Source organism: Eschscholzia californica, unplaced genomic scaffold (assembly GCF_041429995.1).
Source record: "Eschscholzia californica isolate CP2 unplaced genomic scaffold, dmEscCali1.0.p SCAF_5, whole genome shotgun sequence".
NCBI classification, from domain to species: Eukaryota; Viridiplantae; Streptophyta; class Magnoliopsida; order Ranunculales; family Papaveraceae; genus Eschscholzia; species Eschscholzia californica.
In genome coordinates, this window is record NW_028238472.1 from 5,665,295 (window position 1) to 5,685,156 (window position 19,862).

Genomic DNA, 19,862 nt, shown 5'->3' on the forward strand with positions numbered 1-19,862 from the left:
TTTCCGGCTGAAATTTTTAAAAAAAAGTTTCCCTTTTTCTTCTCCTCCACTCCTTATTCTCTTCTCATATTTTCTGTCTCTCTCTCTCTCTGCTTTCTCTAAAATGCAGGACAGTAGAGAGAGAAAAGTAGAGAGAGAAAAGATACTCTCTCTCTCTGCTTTCTCTAAAATGCAGGAGAGTAGAGAGAGAAAAGAGGAAGAAGGGGGAAGACCACAGGAAGGTGGAGAGAGACCAAAGATGGAGAAAAGATAAGAGAAAATAGAAGAAGATGAGGAACAAGGACGAAAAAGATAATAGTTAAGGTTGTCTAGTAGAGTTTCCGGTCAGGGGCGGGAACTATGTGGAGACCAGGCAGGGCAGTTGCCCGGCCTGATCTCCACATATACTATTTAAGGTACTAGTATAGACAACTATTTGCTGTAGCTCTAGGGGAGGAGTTATGTGTCTGCGTTGGGTCCATTTTTGTTTCAACGACTAAGGGCTATTAAGTGACTAATGGTTAGAGAAGAACTTGGTTTTACTTGGGTACACTCATGTAATGTTTCTTTTAATTTATAGTCTTTAGGCTTGCCCTCTCTAGTATTAAATCCTGGTTCCGCTCCTGTTTCCGGTCGAACTTCGGCTGCGGACTAGTTGCGGAAGAAGAGAAAGGGAAGAGGTAGGCGATAAACACCTTCAAATTTGGGCATTGTCTCTAGCCATACTTCGTCAGCTTTGACTAAATTTTGAGTAAAAAGGTAAGAGTACCTTTAATATGTTAGGGTATTCCCTATAAAACTTCTTTTTAATTTATCATTGTTTTCTCTGCTATTCTCCTTTCTCCAGCAAAACTAGACAGTTAACCAGTTCTCGGGGAGTGCGGGAGAGTGCCCTTTAAGGAAAAAGGGGATTGTAGGGGATTTTGTGTTTAAAAAATGTTGAAATGAAAGTAATTCTTCCTCAATTGTCACCGAGGAACTTGTTTTTCATCTTCTTCTTTGCTTCAGATGTGAGTTGGTAGCGAAGTATTTCTTGTGATCATTAATTATCAGTATGGAACATGCTAAATTTGCGGTTATGCAATAACCAGTTTTTGTATATGGACAACAATTTTTGGGTCCGATGCGAGTCAATTATGTTTGACTTAGTTGACGTTGATTTAATAAGGGGACAACTCCACCGGACACTAAATATTAACACTTACTAATTTGTGGACCATTAACAACACACAATAATTAAAATTAAAAAACCTAATTTCTTCAACCTAGGATATATTCAGTTCATGTTTTTTTTTTTTGAAGAATTCACCCTAACTTAATTTCTTATTCTTCCATAAACAACCATTACCCATCTCTCTCTCTCTCTCTCGACTACCAGCAAATCTAAAGGATATATTCAGTTCATGTTATTATATGAAGTTATGAACCCTAGCTTGATTTCTTATTCTTCCATGAACAACCATTATCCATCTATCTCTCTCTAATAAACTACCACCATTTCTAAAGGAGATATATATTCAGTTCATGTTATTATATGAAACCTAGCTTAATTTCTACTCTTCCACAAACAACCATCACTCATCTCTTTTTCTCTCTCTAGACTACCATCAATTCTATAACAATATGACTAGTTTGATGAAGAAGATGTCGTGGAGTGAAGATGTTATGCTGGTAAGGGAGTTCCATGTAAATTTGAAGTGGAAGCCAGAAGGTCATGAGAGATTCAACATGAAGCAAATCCCCGAAACAACTGCATATCACTGCTACTGTTTAGAGAAAAGCCACGAAACAGTAGCAGTGATTGCTACTCTTTGTTGGTGAATTCGAAACAAACAGAAGCAGTTTCTGTTCGTCTTTCATGGATTTGCTTGTTGTTTGATCCAAAAATATGATTTTTAGGGTTTTTTTTTTATTTGGAATAAAAGACAAGTAAATTTTGATCCAAGAAAATAATGTCTCTCCATAGTTTCTCTCTGCAAATTTGTAGGTGATGAAGAAGAACAAAGTCTAGGGTTTATGGAACAAAAGAGAGAAGACTTCAATTAAAATCTCTAATTCTTAGAGGACAAGAGTGAAAAATAATAGAGTGTTGTCCCCTTAAAATGATTGTCCATATAAAATTAGTAATTTTTTTAGTTGTCCATATAAAATAGTCGTCCATATAAGAAAATTAGTCGTCCATATATTGATCACCAATTATAATAGTCGACACGATAATTTAACGTGGTTTAGTCGAAGATCTCCTCTACACTCTCGACTTACATCTATGGGCAATAATCGATATATCAATAGTCACTACAATTGTTTTTTTGATTCGTTACATTGGTCAGACACAACCGAATGAATAAACCAGTAGGACACAACTCATTTTTATAGAGTGAAGTAGGGTTTTTGAGTTTCGTAAGTTTCCAAGCTAAATTAAGAAAGTATATAATATTTATTTAAAGATAAATAAGAGATTTCCTAAAAACGTGAAACTGACTCTTCTAGATCTTCATATACTTGGAATACCTTCAAAAATATCTTCAACTATCTTGTACTTCGGTTGATCGTCAGATTCTCTTGTCTCGTTTCGTTGCATTAATTACTCATGTATCTCATTATAATAAGGTACATACGAATCGAGAAGACGAAGATCCCACGATCTTCATAAACTATACGTAAATAACTCTATATATTTTACGGTTTAAGTTCACGCAATTTAGTTTGTATTGTGTACAAAACAAACATATTCTTACACATGTCTACATATTCACAAAACAATCAACACAATAGCGATACATTTGTATACTTGTAGAGACAAACATAAATATTCAAAAAAATTAGACTTTTTACCTACTTTATTTCAATCCATTTTTTTTATTTGGCTAAGCACCTTCGAGTAGCATAGTCTCTATTATCAAACATTACCTCAAACGTCATCGGGTAGTTGAATATTCATAAGCCCATTGTATGGGCGGGCCAAAATACGTCACCAGGAGCGTCCCAGAAATCCACGATTAAAGGACTCACACGGTGACCCAGCCCATGAGTTAATGACTAATGGGTCCGACCCATTCTTCTTCGAATACCTCGAAACAACGTTAAAATATGCAAACACATCCAACCCTGGATAAAGAGGTCTGCCCTCACCTCCTCAGCAAACCTCCCTCCTTCTTATATCCGTTGTCAAGACGTTATAATATCCCATATATATCCGTTAGGAGGTTACATTATCTGTATTAATGGTGATAGCTCTATGCGTTACTACATTAAAGAGGAAACTCATCACCGAGTAACATTCGATTCAAGACACTATAAAATGACTGAACCAAGGATGGTACAGATCATCTGGTTATCGTCTAAACACACCAAATACAACTTACTTTCTCTCTCATAGAGTCTTGCTCTTTGATAGAGTGTCGCTCCCTCACATAATCCTTCTTCCGCTCTCTCATTCAAGTACTATGATTCAGGTACATGACCTTAGCAAGTACTGTTCATAGAGAGCACGAGACCTTATCAAGTATAAGATCCTCTCAAGTACATGACCCTGAGGAAGCAAGCTATTTTCTCTCTCTTGACAACCACGTGTAGTCAACGGTTCAACCACTTTATCAACAAGGGTTTGCTCACTTTGTCTCTCTTATAGGTCAGGGCTCTTACACATCACCCATGTGATTTTCTAACAAGGTCAGACCCTTGGAGATCTCCACATCACCCACGTGATTATCTACATTCAAGAGATACAAGGTCAGACCCTAAAGCTTCCCAATTTATTTACGGTACATACCCCTGAACGAAGCAAACCTCACCAGGACTGTCATCCACGAGTAATTTCACACACTCTCTCTCCAAGCAAGTCAGTCTATCCTTAAATATCGAGCTTCAGTCACTCTATGAGCCGTGCCATACTCCGACCATTCTCCTCCACGATCCCAACCCAGTGTCCCCCAAAGACCTCATGGTTACGTGTGTTTTTGTCTCTTGTCACAGGTTAAGCCCAAAGACATCGTCAGTGCCTATAAAAATATGAACAAGTCAACGACCCCATCCTCTTGACTTCCTGACCCGCGATTTCGGCCCCTCACACCCATCAAAGACCGCGGTAAAATCTTTTTCAACTACAAACTCTCTGTTTATATATAATGTTACATAAGTATAAAACCTTTAACACCCTTTGCGAATAGTTCCACATTTAGACGAATAGATGTTTCCAACAGTCATACTTGACTGTTGGGTTTTGAATGTAATTTCGACCATCAGATCTCAAAGGATCTATCTAGATCCAACGCCTCTAACACCTACCCTTAGATCCCAACAAATCTATCATAGAAGGTGCTCAACATCTTGCCCATCGGATCCCCCGGATCATTGATTACATCTCAATCGTCTGACCAAATATCTGCTCTTACAAACCAATGGCTCTAATCGCTCATTAAAGTGCAAAGTGCGGGCGGGCGCCTTTAAAGCGTCAATGCGCCCTAGACGTCCAAGCCACGCGTGTGGGAGTGGGTGGCTAAGCACCTTATAGTTTCAAGAAATCTATAATTAGTATGTAGAAAAGTAAGGATGTAGAGTTTTCCTTATTTTTCCCATACGATACTAATAATAAATAGACGCTGTAGTTATCCTTACATATTCACCAAGAAATCAATGATAAGTACTCATTCATCTAAAATCAGATTTTGACAAAATTTATGTCTAAATTCAAGAGTTCGACGAGACAAATCTAATGGGCCGTCTTGATCCTGATTCGGACAATGTTTGGTTGCCCAAATTTGCCAAAAACAGATCCGGTTTCAACAAACTTTACTATATGTCATAGTAGAGGTGGAACTAACATCCCACTTTACAGTATTTCATGGTAGAATAGGGAGCAATATTAGCCTCATTCTGATTTTTTGATAATTTAGATGTCATTATAGACGTTTGCTTTCCAAACCAACCTAAATAGCAGGCAGGGGCGGACCCACGTTGGGGCCTATGGGGTCACGTGCCCCCACGGCCCCGAGCGAAAAAGTCTTATAGTTCCGAGTTATCCGAATGTTATTCTTAATATATATATATAATAGCACCTCAGAATCAATAATGAGCGTTTGGCTCATTGGAGGCATGATGAGATTAGCATGAGGTAGGTCATGGGTTCGAGCCCCACCAGCTCCTTGTTTTTTTTGTTTAATTCTTTGAGTGATTTTAAAGGCGCCGAGTATGAAGAAATGGGGGCGCCAATAACAATTTGAGCAATCCTTTTAAAATTGCTCATTTGTTTTTGCTCCTACTTTTTCTTGTGTTTATCATTTGACACTTTAAATTTTCTTTTTAACTCCGATTTTCTTTTTTTGATATTCTTTTGTAAATTCAAGTTTGATTTCTACATTTCGTAGTAAACATTCAACCTCTAGTAACGTTATTTGTATCCACATATAACTCATATGTCCTCTTCATCTTTTAATTTTATATATAGTTTCTTACAATATTCTTTTTAAATTCATTCTTATCTCTCTTCCACTCATTCCTTAATTCTTTATAGCATATGGATTTGTGAAAAAAAATTAAGATAAAAGGTCATACACATTTGTTTTTTTTATTATTTAGTATAATCAAGTGTGCCCCCACAAAGAGAACTTTCTGGGTCCGCCACTGATAGCAGGTGGTTCATAGTTCTAATTCTATTATCCATCTATCCTTTACATAATCAAATTTATCAAACAAGCACAAAAGAAATTTATATCAAACAAGAACAAAAGGAATTTATGCACATTTTGGTTGTTCTTCATCATGGCCATTAAATGCCCCTGACGTAACGTATTAATCATCAAACAAAAGTTAACTCTAGAGATAGCTACAAGAATACAATCCCAAAATAGGAAATACTCACAGATAAGTTTTTTTTCAGAAATAGTAAGATCCGAACCTTGGTTTCTCCTGTGGAGAGATATACATGTGATCAATGAACTAACCAACGTAAACCAATGTACATTTTCTTTTGCGCTTGTAAGCTAAAACTTATGTTATGCATTAAATTTTTTTGTTATCGGCAACAATTAATTGACAAATCTTATTCATGTTTCTATGATTAGGTGATGTATATTATGTTTGTGGGTCTTTAATTAATTCTCTTTTCCTTTTTATTTGCAACATAATATGAGTTGTATTTGGTTTTGTTTTCATGTTTTCCTTTTGTTAAATGAGATATGTGGAGGGGAAACTTCCGCATGTAATTAAAACACTTTCTACGTAAAAAGATCTCAATTTAGATAGCAATGTAAATTTTATGAAAATTTTGTCGCACGTACTAAAGAAATAAATAAAAGTCTATTACATGACGTATATTATGATTAACACTAACTGCCGGCACAAGGAGCTTGTTAATGAAATATCTCTAAATTACAAATTGTATAAACCAAATAATATCTAAATTCAATGTGGCAAAAGTCGATCAATTATAAATCACTAAATGTTTCTAGTATAAACTCGGAGAAGAGCCTTCATTATCTATTATATAAAAACAGATCAGTATGTATATAAAAGAAAACTATCGTTGTGTAACTTGTGTTATATAGTATGTACTAGGTTTAAGTTAAATAATTAGTTCTTTCTGTTGGAAGAAATTCCAATATATGTGGGCTCACATATGCATAGACATGTGTATGGCTATCTCAGTAAATTGTCAAGTCGTAAAGTGGTCTAATATGGATTGACTTGACTAGTAGGTATCAAAGTGTCATGGAATAAACGTGTAGAGACCATTAAGTGATTTCTAATTTGATGAGGGGCCAAATTAGAAATAAAAGTCTATAAATAGGGGTTATGGTCCCCATTTGGGCTTCTTCCCTAATCTCAACATTTTTGGTTAAGTGTGAAATCCCTTCATCACAAGAGAGATTCTAAGGAGAAGAAGAACCAAGTGGAAGATCAACCCTACCCAACCATCTTTTAGCTATGGATCAAGGTACGCTTCCGTGATTAAGTTTAATCTCTTTGAATCTTGTGGAGGTATGTGTAGTTTAGATTATACATGTCATATTCAATGGTATTTGTAGTCAGACAGATCTGACTCAGATCTGACTCGGGCCGAGTCAGACAGATCTGACTCAGATCTGACTCGGGCCGAGTTAGGTGTCATGTCAGTGTGTTAGACCGGTCTGAGTCAGACAGATCTGACTTGACTGAGTCAAACAGTTCTGAATGGTCTGACTCGGTTGAGTCGGACATGTTTGATTGATCTCAGTCAGACAGATCATTTAGTGTGTTAGACCGGTCTGACTTATTGAGTCAGACAGATCTGACTGGGTCAATTACAGACCAAATTAAAGGTTCTTTTTTGAACATTTATTTTGTAAAATTTAAACAACTAATAACTGATACATCCCTCAACTAATATCCGACACTTGATAGAACTAATTGAAGTAAAATGTCGCCAAAGTGACCTCTTTTATGTAGATTAGTTCAATGACAATGTTAGAGCAGGTCGTGTGTATGTAAATTCATGCGCGTATTAAGTCGACCCAAAGGTAGTTTAATATTTGGCCGAACTACATATACACCTGCGGTGATAAATGTGAGATGATTGTAAGGTGTCCATGTGAATAATGAGTTGGTCCAAAGATAGACTTATTGTTTGACAGGATTTATCGTCTATATTTGATTACTGCAATAGAGATACCACTTACAAATTAGTATTACTGTCCAAAGACTTGATGCTAATGTTGTGCTCGGTATTCTGCTATGTATCTAGTTATTGTTTAAATTTTAAATCTCACTTTAGTTATGATGTGAACATGTAAATTTATTATGTCTATTCTCTGTGTAGTCGCTGCAAATATACCAATGAATGCTAATTACATTCCCATTCTCAATGGGAATAACTTTAAGGACTGGAAAGAGAGCGTACTGATCGTTCTGGGCTGCATGGATCTGGATCTTGCACTTAGGGTGGAGCAACCCACCCCTCTTACGGATGATAGTTCTCCTGATGAAAGGAGACACTATGAGAGGTGGGATCGCTCCAATCGCATGAGTCTCATGATCATTAAGCGCGGCATTCCAGAAGCTTTTCGAGGCGCAATCTCTGCTGAGGTGAATAAGGCCATTGATTTCCTTGCCGAAATCGAAAAAAGGTATGAAAAGAACGATAAGGCAGAAACAGGAACGCTTTTGGCGAACCTGACTTCTATGAGGTATAAAGGCAAGGGAAACATAAGGGAGTACATCATGAAGATGTCTCATATTGCTTCCAAACTTAAGGCACTGAAGCTCGAGCTGTCTGAGGACTTACTCGTGCATTTGGTAATGAATTATCTTCCTGCACAATTTGGTCAATTTAAGGTCAGTTACAACTGCCAGAAGGAGAAGTGGACTCTTAATGAGCTCATTTCAAATTGTGTGCAAGAAGAGGAAAGAGTGAAGCATGAGAACTCTGAAAGTGCTCATTTGGCCAGTACCTCAAAAGGTAAGGGCAAGAAAAGGAATAAGGATAATGAAGCTCCTAAGGGTCCAGAACAAAAGAAACCTAAGGAAGAAAATGGTTGTTTCTTTTGTGGAAAACCTGGGCATATGAAGAAAGAATGTACCGAGTATGCTACTTGGCGTGCCAAGAAGGGTATGTTCTTTACTTTGGTCTGTTCTGAAGTTAATTTATCTTCAGTACCTAGAAACACGTGGTGGTTAGATTCAGGTGCATCTACTCACATTAGTGTTTCTATGCAGGGTTGTCTGAGCTATCGAAAGCCAATTGATGGTGAAAGATACATCTATGTGGGAGACAGGCAGGCGGTAGAGGTCGAGGCAACGGGTCATTTCAGGATATTATTAGGAACTGGTTTTTCATTTGGATTTGAAAGACACTTTTGTTGTACCGTCATTCAGACGAAATTTGGTTTCAGTTTCTGTTTTGGACAAATTTGGTTATCATTGTTCATTTGGAAACAATCAGTTTAGTCTTTCTTTAAATTCAAATAAGTGTGGTACTGGTTCCCTAAGTGCTTATGATAAGCTATACATCCTTAAAGACAACAGCTTACATCCTTAATAGAGTACCATCTAAAGCAGTTGCTAATACACCTTATGAACTTTGGACTGGGCGAAAGCCAAGTCTAAAGCATTTACATATTTGGGGATGTCCATCTGAGGCAAGGCTTTATAGGCCGAATGAAAAGAAGTTGGACTCCAAAACAATAAGCAGCTACTTTATTTGATACTCGGAGCGATCTAGGGGCTACAAATTTTATGATCCCACAAGAAAGTCTATTTTGGAGACGGGAACTGCAGTATTTTTTTGAGGATGTTGAGTTTGGGGGGAGAAATAAGGTTAGGGACATTGTCTTTGAGGAGGAATCAGTTATGATTCCTACTACTACTTCTGACAATGTACTAATTTCCTGTGTACGATTGTCGAAGAAGGAGGTTTGGAACCCTCAGAAGACAATGTTGAACAACTCCCCACTCCAGTTCAGGAAGTTGTTCCTGAAGGACAAACTCAACAACCTCAAGAGGAAGTGCCATTAAGGAGATCCAACAGAGAGAGGAGAAGTGCTATTTCGGATGATTACGTAGTATATCTCTAAGAACATGAGGACACTGGTGGATTGACAGAAGATGATCCAATCAACTTTCGTCAAGCCATCCAGGATTCTAACTCTGAAAAATGGATCAACGCCATGAATGAAGAATACAAATCAATGCAAGACAATCAAGTTTGGGATCTTGTCCCATTACCTGAAGGTAAGAAACCCATTGGTTGCAAATGGATTTTTAAAATCAAAAGGGATTCGAAAGGTAATGTGGAGAGATATAAGACTCGTCTTGTGGCTAAAGGCTTCACTCAAAAGGAAGGCGTAGATTATAAAGAGACTTTCTCTTCGGTTTCTTTGAAAGAATCTTTTAGGATAATTATGGCACTTGCAGCACATTTTGATCTTGAGCTACATCAAATGGATGTCAAAACGGCGTTTCTCAATGGAGACATTGATGAAACAATATATATGGTTTGCAAATTAAAGAAATCCATCCATGGGCTCAAGCTGGCTTCCCGTCAGTGGTACTACAAATTTCAACAAGTTGTAGTCTCATTTGGTTTTGAGACAAATATTGTTGAGGATTGTGTGTATCACAAGTTCAGTGGGAGTAGCTTTGTATTCCTGGTTTTATATGTCGACGACATACTACTTGCTACCAATGATAAGGAAATGTTGCATGAAACTAAGAAATTTCTATCAAAGAAATTTGATATGAAAGATCTTGGCGAAGCTTCATTTGTATTAGGAATCCAGATACACCGCGATCGCGCACGAGGTATTCTTGGATTATCACAGAAGAGCTATATTGAAAAAGTTCTTAAAACATATGGTATGCAAGAATGTAAACCAGGAGACACCCCGGTCGCTAAAGGAGACAAGTTTAGTCTAAACCAGTGCCCTCAAACCAACCTGGAAATTAAAGAAATGCAACAGATTCCTTATGCTTCAGCAATTGGGAGTCTGATGTATGCTCAAGTATGTAGACGTCCATATTTGGCATTCATTGTCGTTACGTTAGGCAAATATGTAAGTAATCCTGGAATGGATCACTGGAAAGCAGCCAAAAGGGTTTTCAGATACTAACAGAGAAATAAAGATTATATTCACACATAAAAGAAGTCGGATCCTCTGGGAGATCATAAAGCATTTGATTCCGACTATAGTGGATGCAAATAATTACAAAATCAGTATAAGGCTACATTCGTCTATTTACTGAAAGAGCTATGTTAGGAAGAGTGTTAATTAAACACTCATAGCTTCTTTTGGATCATGTAATAAAACTTGTAGCAGTTTTAAGACATCCAATTTTGGATTAGGATTGCAGTATTTTGTCACTAAAAATGTCATTCTAAGGGTATTAAAATACCATTGAAGTCATGTTGTGACAATTATTTTGCATCTGTTTCATATTAACAACGATGAGAACTAAAATATAAAGTTCTCGGTTGTGAATAAAAGAACATGAGTGGGTTTCTTATAGAGCATATTAAGACAAACTCCATTATTGCGGATCCGCTAACTGAGGGATGAACACCGAAGGTGTTTAATGAGAACATTGTTCTCATTGGTGTTATATCACTATATGATAATAAGGTTTAGTGGAGTTTGTACACATATGGTTTGGTGTCATTTAGACATTGCTCTATGTTTTGGATATTTTCTGCAGAAATAAGGTATTCAATTATTTTACACTCTGTGATATTATGTTAAGGTCGATCTCAATAAAGTTTCGGTAGGACCAGTTGGAAATAGACATGGTAAGATCACATTGCATGTAATTTCCATGCTACGCGTCCATGATTGATCTATGTCATTTGGTTATGTTGGTATGTGTGACTACTGATATATTTAGTGACGATTGAATGTTACGAAAGTCCCTTTAATCCCATACTAGCACAACTGATGGACCAGATTGTTTGGGATACCTAATATTTGATAGCACATTTTGAGCTCATAAGGATGTACACATTTCTAGATAGCATATGTGGCCCAAGTGGGAGATTGTTGGAAGAAATTCCAATATATGTGGGCTCACATATGCATAGACATGTGTATGGCTATCTCAGTAAATTGTCAAGTCGTAAAGTGGTCTAATATGGATTGACTTGACTAGTAGGTATCAAAGTGTCATGGAATAAACGTGTAGAGGCCATTAAGTGATTTCTAATTTGATGAGGGGCCAAATTAGAAATAAAAGTCTATAAATAGGGGTTATGGTCCCCATTTGGGCTTCTTCCCTAATCTCAACATTTTTTGTTAAGTGTGAAATCCCTTCATCACAAGAGAGATTCTAAGGAGAAGAAGAACCAAGTGGAAGATCAACCCTACCCAACCATCTTTTAGCTATGGATCAAGGTACGCTTCCGTGATTAAGTTTAATCTCTTTCAATCTTGTGGAGGTATGTGTAGTTTAGATTATACATGTCATATTCAATGGTATTTGTATATGGTTATATGCATGTATAAGGTTAAATATTATAACACTTTCAGCTTCGAACTCAGTTTGCAATATTATTTTTATTTTATCACTTTCAATATTAATATAAATAATCTACTATCCATAATACGTGTTGTATTTGGTTTTGATGTTTTCCTTTTCTTAAATGAGATATGTGGAGGGGAAATTTCTGCATGTAATTAAAACACGTTCTACGTAAAAAGATCTCAATTTAGATAGCAGTGTAAATTTTACGAAAATTTTGTCGTACTAAAGAAATAAATAAAAGTCTATTACATGATCTACATTATGATTAATACTAACTTCCGGCACAAGGAGCATGTTGGTGAAATATTTCTAAATTACAAATTGAATAAACGAAAATAAAATCTAAATTCAATGTGGCAAAAGTCGATCAATTATAAATCACTAAATAATTCTGGAATAAACTCGAAGAAGAGCCTTCAGTATATATATATATATATATATATATATATATATATATATATATATAAAGGTATCGTTGTGTTATATAGTATGTACTAGGTTTAAGTTAAATAATTAGTTCTTTCGGCTTCTAACTCAGTTTGCAATATTGTTTTTATTTTATCACTTTCAATGTTAATGTAAATAATCTACTACTCATATGCAGATTTCTTTTCCTTGATTTACTACAGATATTACAATATGTGTTGTAATATATTTATCACTAAGAAATATTAGAGATTTCACACATCTGAAAGATTGGATTTTTTGTTATGTAATTAGAAAGTATTAACAACTTAATATATATATCCTACAAGAATAGGACAACTTCTTTCTATTTTTAACTTATCACATACTCCACAAAAAAGTCTGTACCCCTTTTCTCTCCCTGTCACCTCTATATATAACTTCACAGACATCAACATACTCACTCCTCATCCTCTTTTTCCTTCCTTAGTATTTCTCTTGTGTGGAGAGGTGAATAGGGTTTACGTTTAGGTTTTGAATATCATATTCTCAACCATTGAGAAACCACTGGGAAGGGTGATTCATATGATTGTTGTCGTATCGAGTTCGCTTGGTGCAGGTCGGTATCACTTCACACTGTGTTAAGATTATCTTATGATCGGTTGGTGAGAGGTGTTCCCGGCTTGCATCAAATGAATCCGATACTGCATCGAGTTTTCTTCAATTTCTTTTGCCACTATATATACTCCACCCCCAGGTCAGTTCTTGATCTCATTCTTATTCTTTTTATAATCTCTTTTAATTAAATTATCTTTTTGCATGACAACGATTTTCATGAGTCAATCAGATCAATATTTTTACCAAGTGTCAACAACTCAACCAGTTGGTTGTACATCTAATCAAAAGGTATATAAATAATGTAAAGGTAAAACAAGTTCTCATCTTATCCATGAGTTTGGGGAAATCACTATATGTTTATCAATATAGTATATTTTTACTTTCTTGTCGAAAATTACGTGCATTTACAGATACGTGATCTTAAAGTAGAGAACCTTAGGCTGAATGAAATCTGAAGGAAGGGCTTCCAGAATTTCTGATATCTTGATGATAGAAGAACCGGAGAGGCTTTTGTGCAGAGCAAATATGGCACTCCACTTCAAACAGAAGACGATAATTCCTCTTGGGACTATGGCGGGGTTACTACGAAGGAACATTTGATGCACAAAAACGAAGGGGGTGGATGAAGGGTTATGAAAGAAAGAGAATTGTATTAAATTGACTTGATATCCCTAGCCATTACATAAGATCTTTATAAGATTTTTGCAAGAGACAAGTTTTTACTATTGCACTGTGTGGGACAACATAACTATTCTAACATTCCCCCTTAAACGAACGACTTTTGCTAGTGAAAAATTCATGAGTTTGCTAAAAATTTGTAGAGCTTGACTTGTTATTGATATGGAGAAATCATTGTGAGGTTGTTCGTGTATTTGTATTTTGTTGTTGTTGTTTCTTGTTTGTAGTAGGTGTTGTTGTTGTTGTCGTCGTCGCCTTTTCTCTATTTGAAGAAAAGTCGGTGCCTATCTGTATCGGGTGCCTATCTTTTGATCGTCAGATCTTTTGTCTCTCGAGTATCTTCAAGTATCTTCAAGTATCTTGGACTCTTGTTTATTGTCAGATCTTTTGTCTCTCAATCCATCACGGTAATCTCTCATACATCATTCATTATAACTTGTTCGTTCACGAATCAATCAAGCATCATAGAAAAGAAGTTGGACACAATAGTAATAATCCGAGTGACCGATGGAATGGTTCAACAACTAATGGGGATAATAGTTAGTGAAGTATTTGTTTTTCTCGGAGTGAGACTTAAACTCTGAGTCAAGTTCCGATTTCCCCAGGTCAAACTTCTTGCTGATTATTTTTCTCTTAGTGTATATGACTCATCTGAATTGTTGGTTTTGACATAGATTTGATTCAATCGATAAAAATCAGAGACACAAATACCACCTAATTAATGTTCTCACGAAAGCTCTAACAAATATTTGAGAATTCAATTCACATCCAAACTGATGATCTATCATATCTTTGTCAGTGGTGGATCTAAGTTGGGACTAGGGGGTTTATAACCCCCCCTCAACTTTTATAAACGAATATATAATATTTAATTAAAAAAATAATAACATTAAAATAGAATAACTAAATTTGCTCTGCCTTTCTAATCAATCGTTGTTGGTGGCTCAATGGATCGTGGTGTTGGGATGAGGTCACGGTATATACTCCGAGCAACGAAAGTGATATACTAAGGAGATCGATAATGAGATAATTATGAACAATTTCCAACCATTGGAAACTCGTAGTGATCTATTATGAATGTATGAATTACAAAGGTAAGAAACCAATTTAAAATATTGAGGCTTTGAATCTCTTAGCATTAATTATTGGTAGCAAATACTTTTATCAATAAACTTTTATTATTTGTTCAAGTTTGTATGGTTGTACATTTTGGACATAGTAATTTTTAGACCCCCTGAAAGTATTTTCTGGCGCGCAACTGATCTTTGTAGAGAGGATTTAGATCGATTACATACTTGAATTGTTGACATTAAAGACAAAAAACAAAACAGCGTAAAAGAGTTTAAAACTAAGAAGTTTCCTCACTAAGAGCATCTCCAATGCAAAACTCAATCTTAGAAACTCGGAGTGCCACATAGGATTTTCTGAGTTTTTCTTAAAAAATCATCTCCAATGCAAAACTCAACTAAGATCTCAAAGATGATGTGTCGAGAGTGGAATAGAGATATCTCAAGAGGACACTCTATTTTCAGAGTGTCCTCTTGAGATATCTCTAATTGTCCAACTCATCAATATTTAAATTTCAACCAACAGAAATCAAGTCTTCGTATATTTCCAAAATAACTAATTATTTTGTTACAAAAATAACCATGACACGTAAGCAAAATAAAAGAGTTTAGAGTGTTGCATTGGAGACATACAAGAATTGAGGATCTCTATTTTCGACACATAGGAGTGAGAATCTCAATTGGAACTTGACAAATAGGACGAATTGAGATTTTTTTGAGTTTTGCATTGGAGATACTCTAAATCACAAAACTCAACTCACTCCTGCTCCAGACATATGATTGGGGTTTCTTCCCTACCTCTAGTGACCGGGTCATGTTTCCTTATTAAGCCATCGTGTTCTTTATCTTTTGTTTTTGTACCCCTTGCCACCTCTTCGTGGCAATTTGGGAATTTCTTCTTGTTCTGGTGTGGATATTGCATCAATAAGTATAGTAACGAAGATGTGCATCATTAAGTGCCCAGTGCAGGCGCCCTGCCCGCACTGGGCACCGCACGACCATGGCTACAAGAATACAATCGCAAATATAGGAAATACTCACAGATAAATTTTTATTTAGAAATAGTAAGATCCGAACTTTGGTTTCTCCTGTGGAGAGATACACATGTGGTCAATGAACTAACTAACGTAAACGAATGTACATTTTCTTTTGCGCTTGTAAGCTAAAACTTATGTTGTTCATTAAATTTAGGGTCCGTGGGGATATAGACCAAAAAAAAAATCAAAAAAGGTTTAGGGTCCAATCTTGGTGAAACATGGATATTTAGTCCTTTTACTCTATGGACAAAAAGACCTTATAAATCCTATAGGATTTACTTTTGTGTCCCCTAATCAGGTAAAGACGGAAATCTTATTGTTGCCAAAACCACGCGATTTTGTAACGGAAAGAATCCGTAATTTATGGGTTATTAATAGGGATTTTCGTTTTTACCTACCCAACTTTCTCTCTCTTCTTTTAACATTTTAGGTAAATCAGGGTTTTTACCTAAAACGAAACGGTGAAAAACCCTAAATCAACCACTGAATCGCCATCATCGAAATCCAAGAAGCTTGCTGTTTCATCAACCTTCTTAATCTTTAAACATTTCGGTTGAGATTTCCGGTTCAGGCGAAAAGGTATTGATGAAATCCATCGTCGTTTAGTTCCGATTTTTGTTTTTTGAACCATCGTTACTGTCAGGTGAAAACCATTATAAATCCGGTTTTGCATGTTAGATTTTCATCATAAAGAAGTTAGTTGCATCGTTATGGTAAGATTTTTGGTTCGATTGTTAGGGTTTTTTTACGTTCTGATCCTATTTTTGAAGTTGTAAGCTTAGTAATACAACTTAAAATCTGTGATGAGTGTTATAAATTACACATACTGTTATGTCATAATGAAGAATCGTTTTCAAATCTGCCATTAATTTTTTGATTATTTGATTTTTGGGGCCTAGGGTTAGTTATGTGTTTTGCCCAATTTTGGTGAGTTTTTAAGGGTTTTTGGTTTGATTTCAAGTTGTTTGCTTTCATGATGTTACTAATCTTCATTTTATCATGTATAAATTTCATGAAATTTACTGTAAAATGATATTCTAGGGTTCCATAATCATTGAAATTTACTGTAAATTGATATTCTGGGGTTCCATAATCATGAAACATTTTAATTTCGGTTGCAGGATAATTCAATGGCACCGAAGACAAAAGTGACACCTAAAGCTACCAAGGATTCTACACCTCTCAGAAGAAGTCCATTAAAAAGGAAAGCAGCAGAGGAAGAAGTAGTTCCTGCAAAGAAATTCAAAAACAAAGAAATCTCATCCAATTTAGAAGGTGAAGCTGTTAAAAAGACGAAAAATAAAACACTTTCTGTCAAAGAGGTATGATTTATGAGAAAGTTTTAATAATTTCAATCCAGTATGCTAATTTATTGTAAAGTATATGTAATTTACTGAAAGATTGTTAATTTTACATGTAAATGTAACAAATTTCTGTAAAAGGTTGGAGCAAGCTCAAATACAAAGAAAGGGAAGGAAAAAGAGAACAATTGCCGTACTGTTGACATAGTGGGTGAAAAGAAGATAATACCAGAGGGGAAGACTGTCAATCCTTTCAGATACAGCTTGAGTAAACCAATCGAATTGATTACAAGCCACCGTTAGTACATGACGGAAGAGATGAAGGAAGAGATTGGCAATACACCTTTCTCCAAGCTTTTTGATTCCATGGCAGAGGGTTTCATCCTTAGGGAAAACTATAATACTCGTCCAATAAGTGCAATTCTAGATATTCTATGTCGATACAAAAAATCGACCAAGAAATTCGTTATTGGTGGGGTTGAGTTAGAGTTTAAACCAGAAGATGTATCCCTATTGCTTGGTATGCCAATGGAGGGTGCAGAATACGATGCTTTCCCAAAATTTCATGAACAAGATCCCTTCAAGTGTTCCTTTCTAATGAAATATTTTGAAGAACCTATAAAAAAGTCAAGTAACAAAAACAAGGGGATTTCAAGTGCTTATGTTGCAATGGCACTACAGAGATGCATTAGAAACCATGAACCAGCAATCGAATTTGTGAGTCTTTTAATCATGTTGTTAGCAGCCAACTTCCTGTTTGCAACTTTGGCTGGTTTCACTGTTCTTCCAAGCATTTATAAGAACATAATGTCGAGAAGGGCTATCAATAGGGTGTCATGGCCAAGAGCCATACACTCTTACATGATGGAAACCATCGACAAACATGCTGAAGAACCAACCAAAGCATCTGGTTGTCTGTTACTTTTACCTGTAAGTATGCATACTTTACATGTTCTCTGTTTTAATTTATTTAGAAAAATTATACTTTACATAAAAGTATGTTTATGATAGTTTTGTAACGTGGATATTTTACATTTTGTTTTATAGTTCTGGATATGCATGCACACATCACTTTATCCTAAGAATCCTTTGAATGCAAAAAAATATCCAAGGTTCTTGAGGTGGTCAGTTGATGCTTTTAGTAATGGAATGGAGAGCGATATTGCCGGACTTGAAGAAGATCAGGTATAATTTCTATAACAATAATCTGTAATTTGGCATAAAGTATAAATAATTTATACTCAACACTGCTAAATGAATACTATCTGATTCGGAATTAATCATGAAATATACTTTCTTTACAGAAAATTTTAAGTACTTTACTGATATTGCCATGAAATTTTGGGATGATGATTAATGTTAAAATGCAGGTAATTGTTAGTGTTGAAGAAGAAGATAATGAAGAAGAGCATGGTTTGCTCAAATTTACTGAAAATGTTGATATTGAATTAACCTATGATCAGAAAATTGATATGTTAGAGATGATTGAATCTCTAAAGAGTGGAATGAAGTCTAAAGATGTTGAAATAGAGATGTTGAGAAAAGAAATAGCTCAGTTGAAGGATCAACTGAAGTTGAAGGAAAAAGTTAATGTGGATGAATCTGAAGATCAAGGTAATGCGGAAAATGATGAAAGTAATTTTGGTCTTGAAAGTAATGTGGAAGATAAAGAGGTAGGTAAAGAAGATGGAATGGAAGGTGGGTATGAAAATAGTGAAAAAGAAGAAGATAAAGATGTTGAGCAAGATGTTGTTGATGATGGTGATAATCAACAGGATAGTGAGAATAACAATGATGGTGGCCACAACTTTGGTGAGACAATTTCACTTTTGAATTTACTAGCAATTTTGGTGTTACATTACATAAAGTATGCATAATTTACAACTGTCATTCCCACTATATTGTAAATTATGGGTACTTTAACATACAGTATGAATTATTTATTTAATTTGTTTCTTTTCAGTTATATAAATATGCATAATTTATCTGAAATTATGTTTTTATTTTGTACAGAAGTTGATGAAAATGTACCATGCACGGCAATAGTCAAGTATCAAGCGGTGGAAGACAGAATTTATAGTAGCACACCAACATTTGACCTTGGTATTGATGATAATGAGCCAAGTGACTTTGCTGGTATAGCAGAAATTGCAAAATCTTACAAAGGAAAAGATGTACAAAATGATGAAGATGATGATTTTGTAGAGCCTTCACCAAAGTCAGTAAAGAGGCCAAGGACAAAGTCTAAAGCATCAAAAGGAGTAGGATCGAAACAAGGTGAGGCTGTTAAAACACCTAAGCAAAATTCTCTTATCAAGAGGGTGAAGGAAGCCCCTAGGACAAGAAAGCATACTGAAAAGGCAGATCCAAAATTAATGGAAGGTAAGGTTACTAAGAAGCATGCTGCAATGTCGAAAAAGGAGGTTGTGAATGTCGAAACTGTGGAAGATACTAAGGGGAAGAAACCAGCATTAGATGAGGACGAGAAACTGTGCAACTGGAAGAAGAGCAAAGTATGGAAACAAGTTAAAGATGATGAAAAGGGGCTGCTGGAAGAGTTTAGCAAAGAAGGAAAAAACACGTAATTGGCTTAATAGATATTATGATATGTTATATTTTGTGAACAATGTTTATGTTGTTGAAGTATTAGTATTGTGTTTGTAACTGACATTTTGTGAGCTTTATCAAATATCATATTTATGAGTTTCAGGAAATATTTCTATATTGACTAACAATAACACTCATGCAGAACACTTGTTTGGACAAATCAAATCATGAGTGAGATCAGAGGG

The 19,862-nt window shown here is 35.6% G+C and overlaps 1 protein-coding gene across 1 annotated transcript; it reads left to right on the plus strand.

The window, feature by feature from the left end:
• Nucleotides 1-7,797: 7,797 nt before the first annotated feature.
• Nucleotides 7,798-9,006, plus strand: LOC147536544 (uncharacterized). The gene has a single exon (XM_086642532.1). The coding sequence runs from the start codon at nucleotides 7,873-7,875 to the stop codon at nucleotides 8,899-8,901; it is 1,029 nt and encodes a 342-aa protein (XP_086498658.1). The 5' UTR covers nucleotides 7,798-7,872; the 3' UTR covers nucleotides 8,902-9,006.
• Nucleotides 9,007-19,862: the final 10,856 nt, after the last annotated feature.

Coding starts and splice junctions, on each gene's coding strand:
- LOC147536544 (XM_086642532.1), top strand. CDS start 7,873: ATGGATCTGGATCTTGCACTTAGGGTGGAGCAACCCACCCCTCTTACG.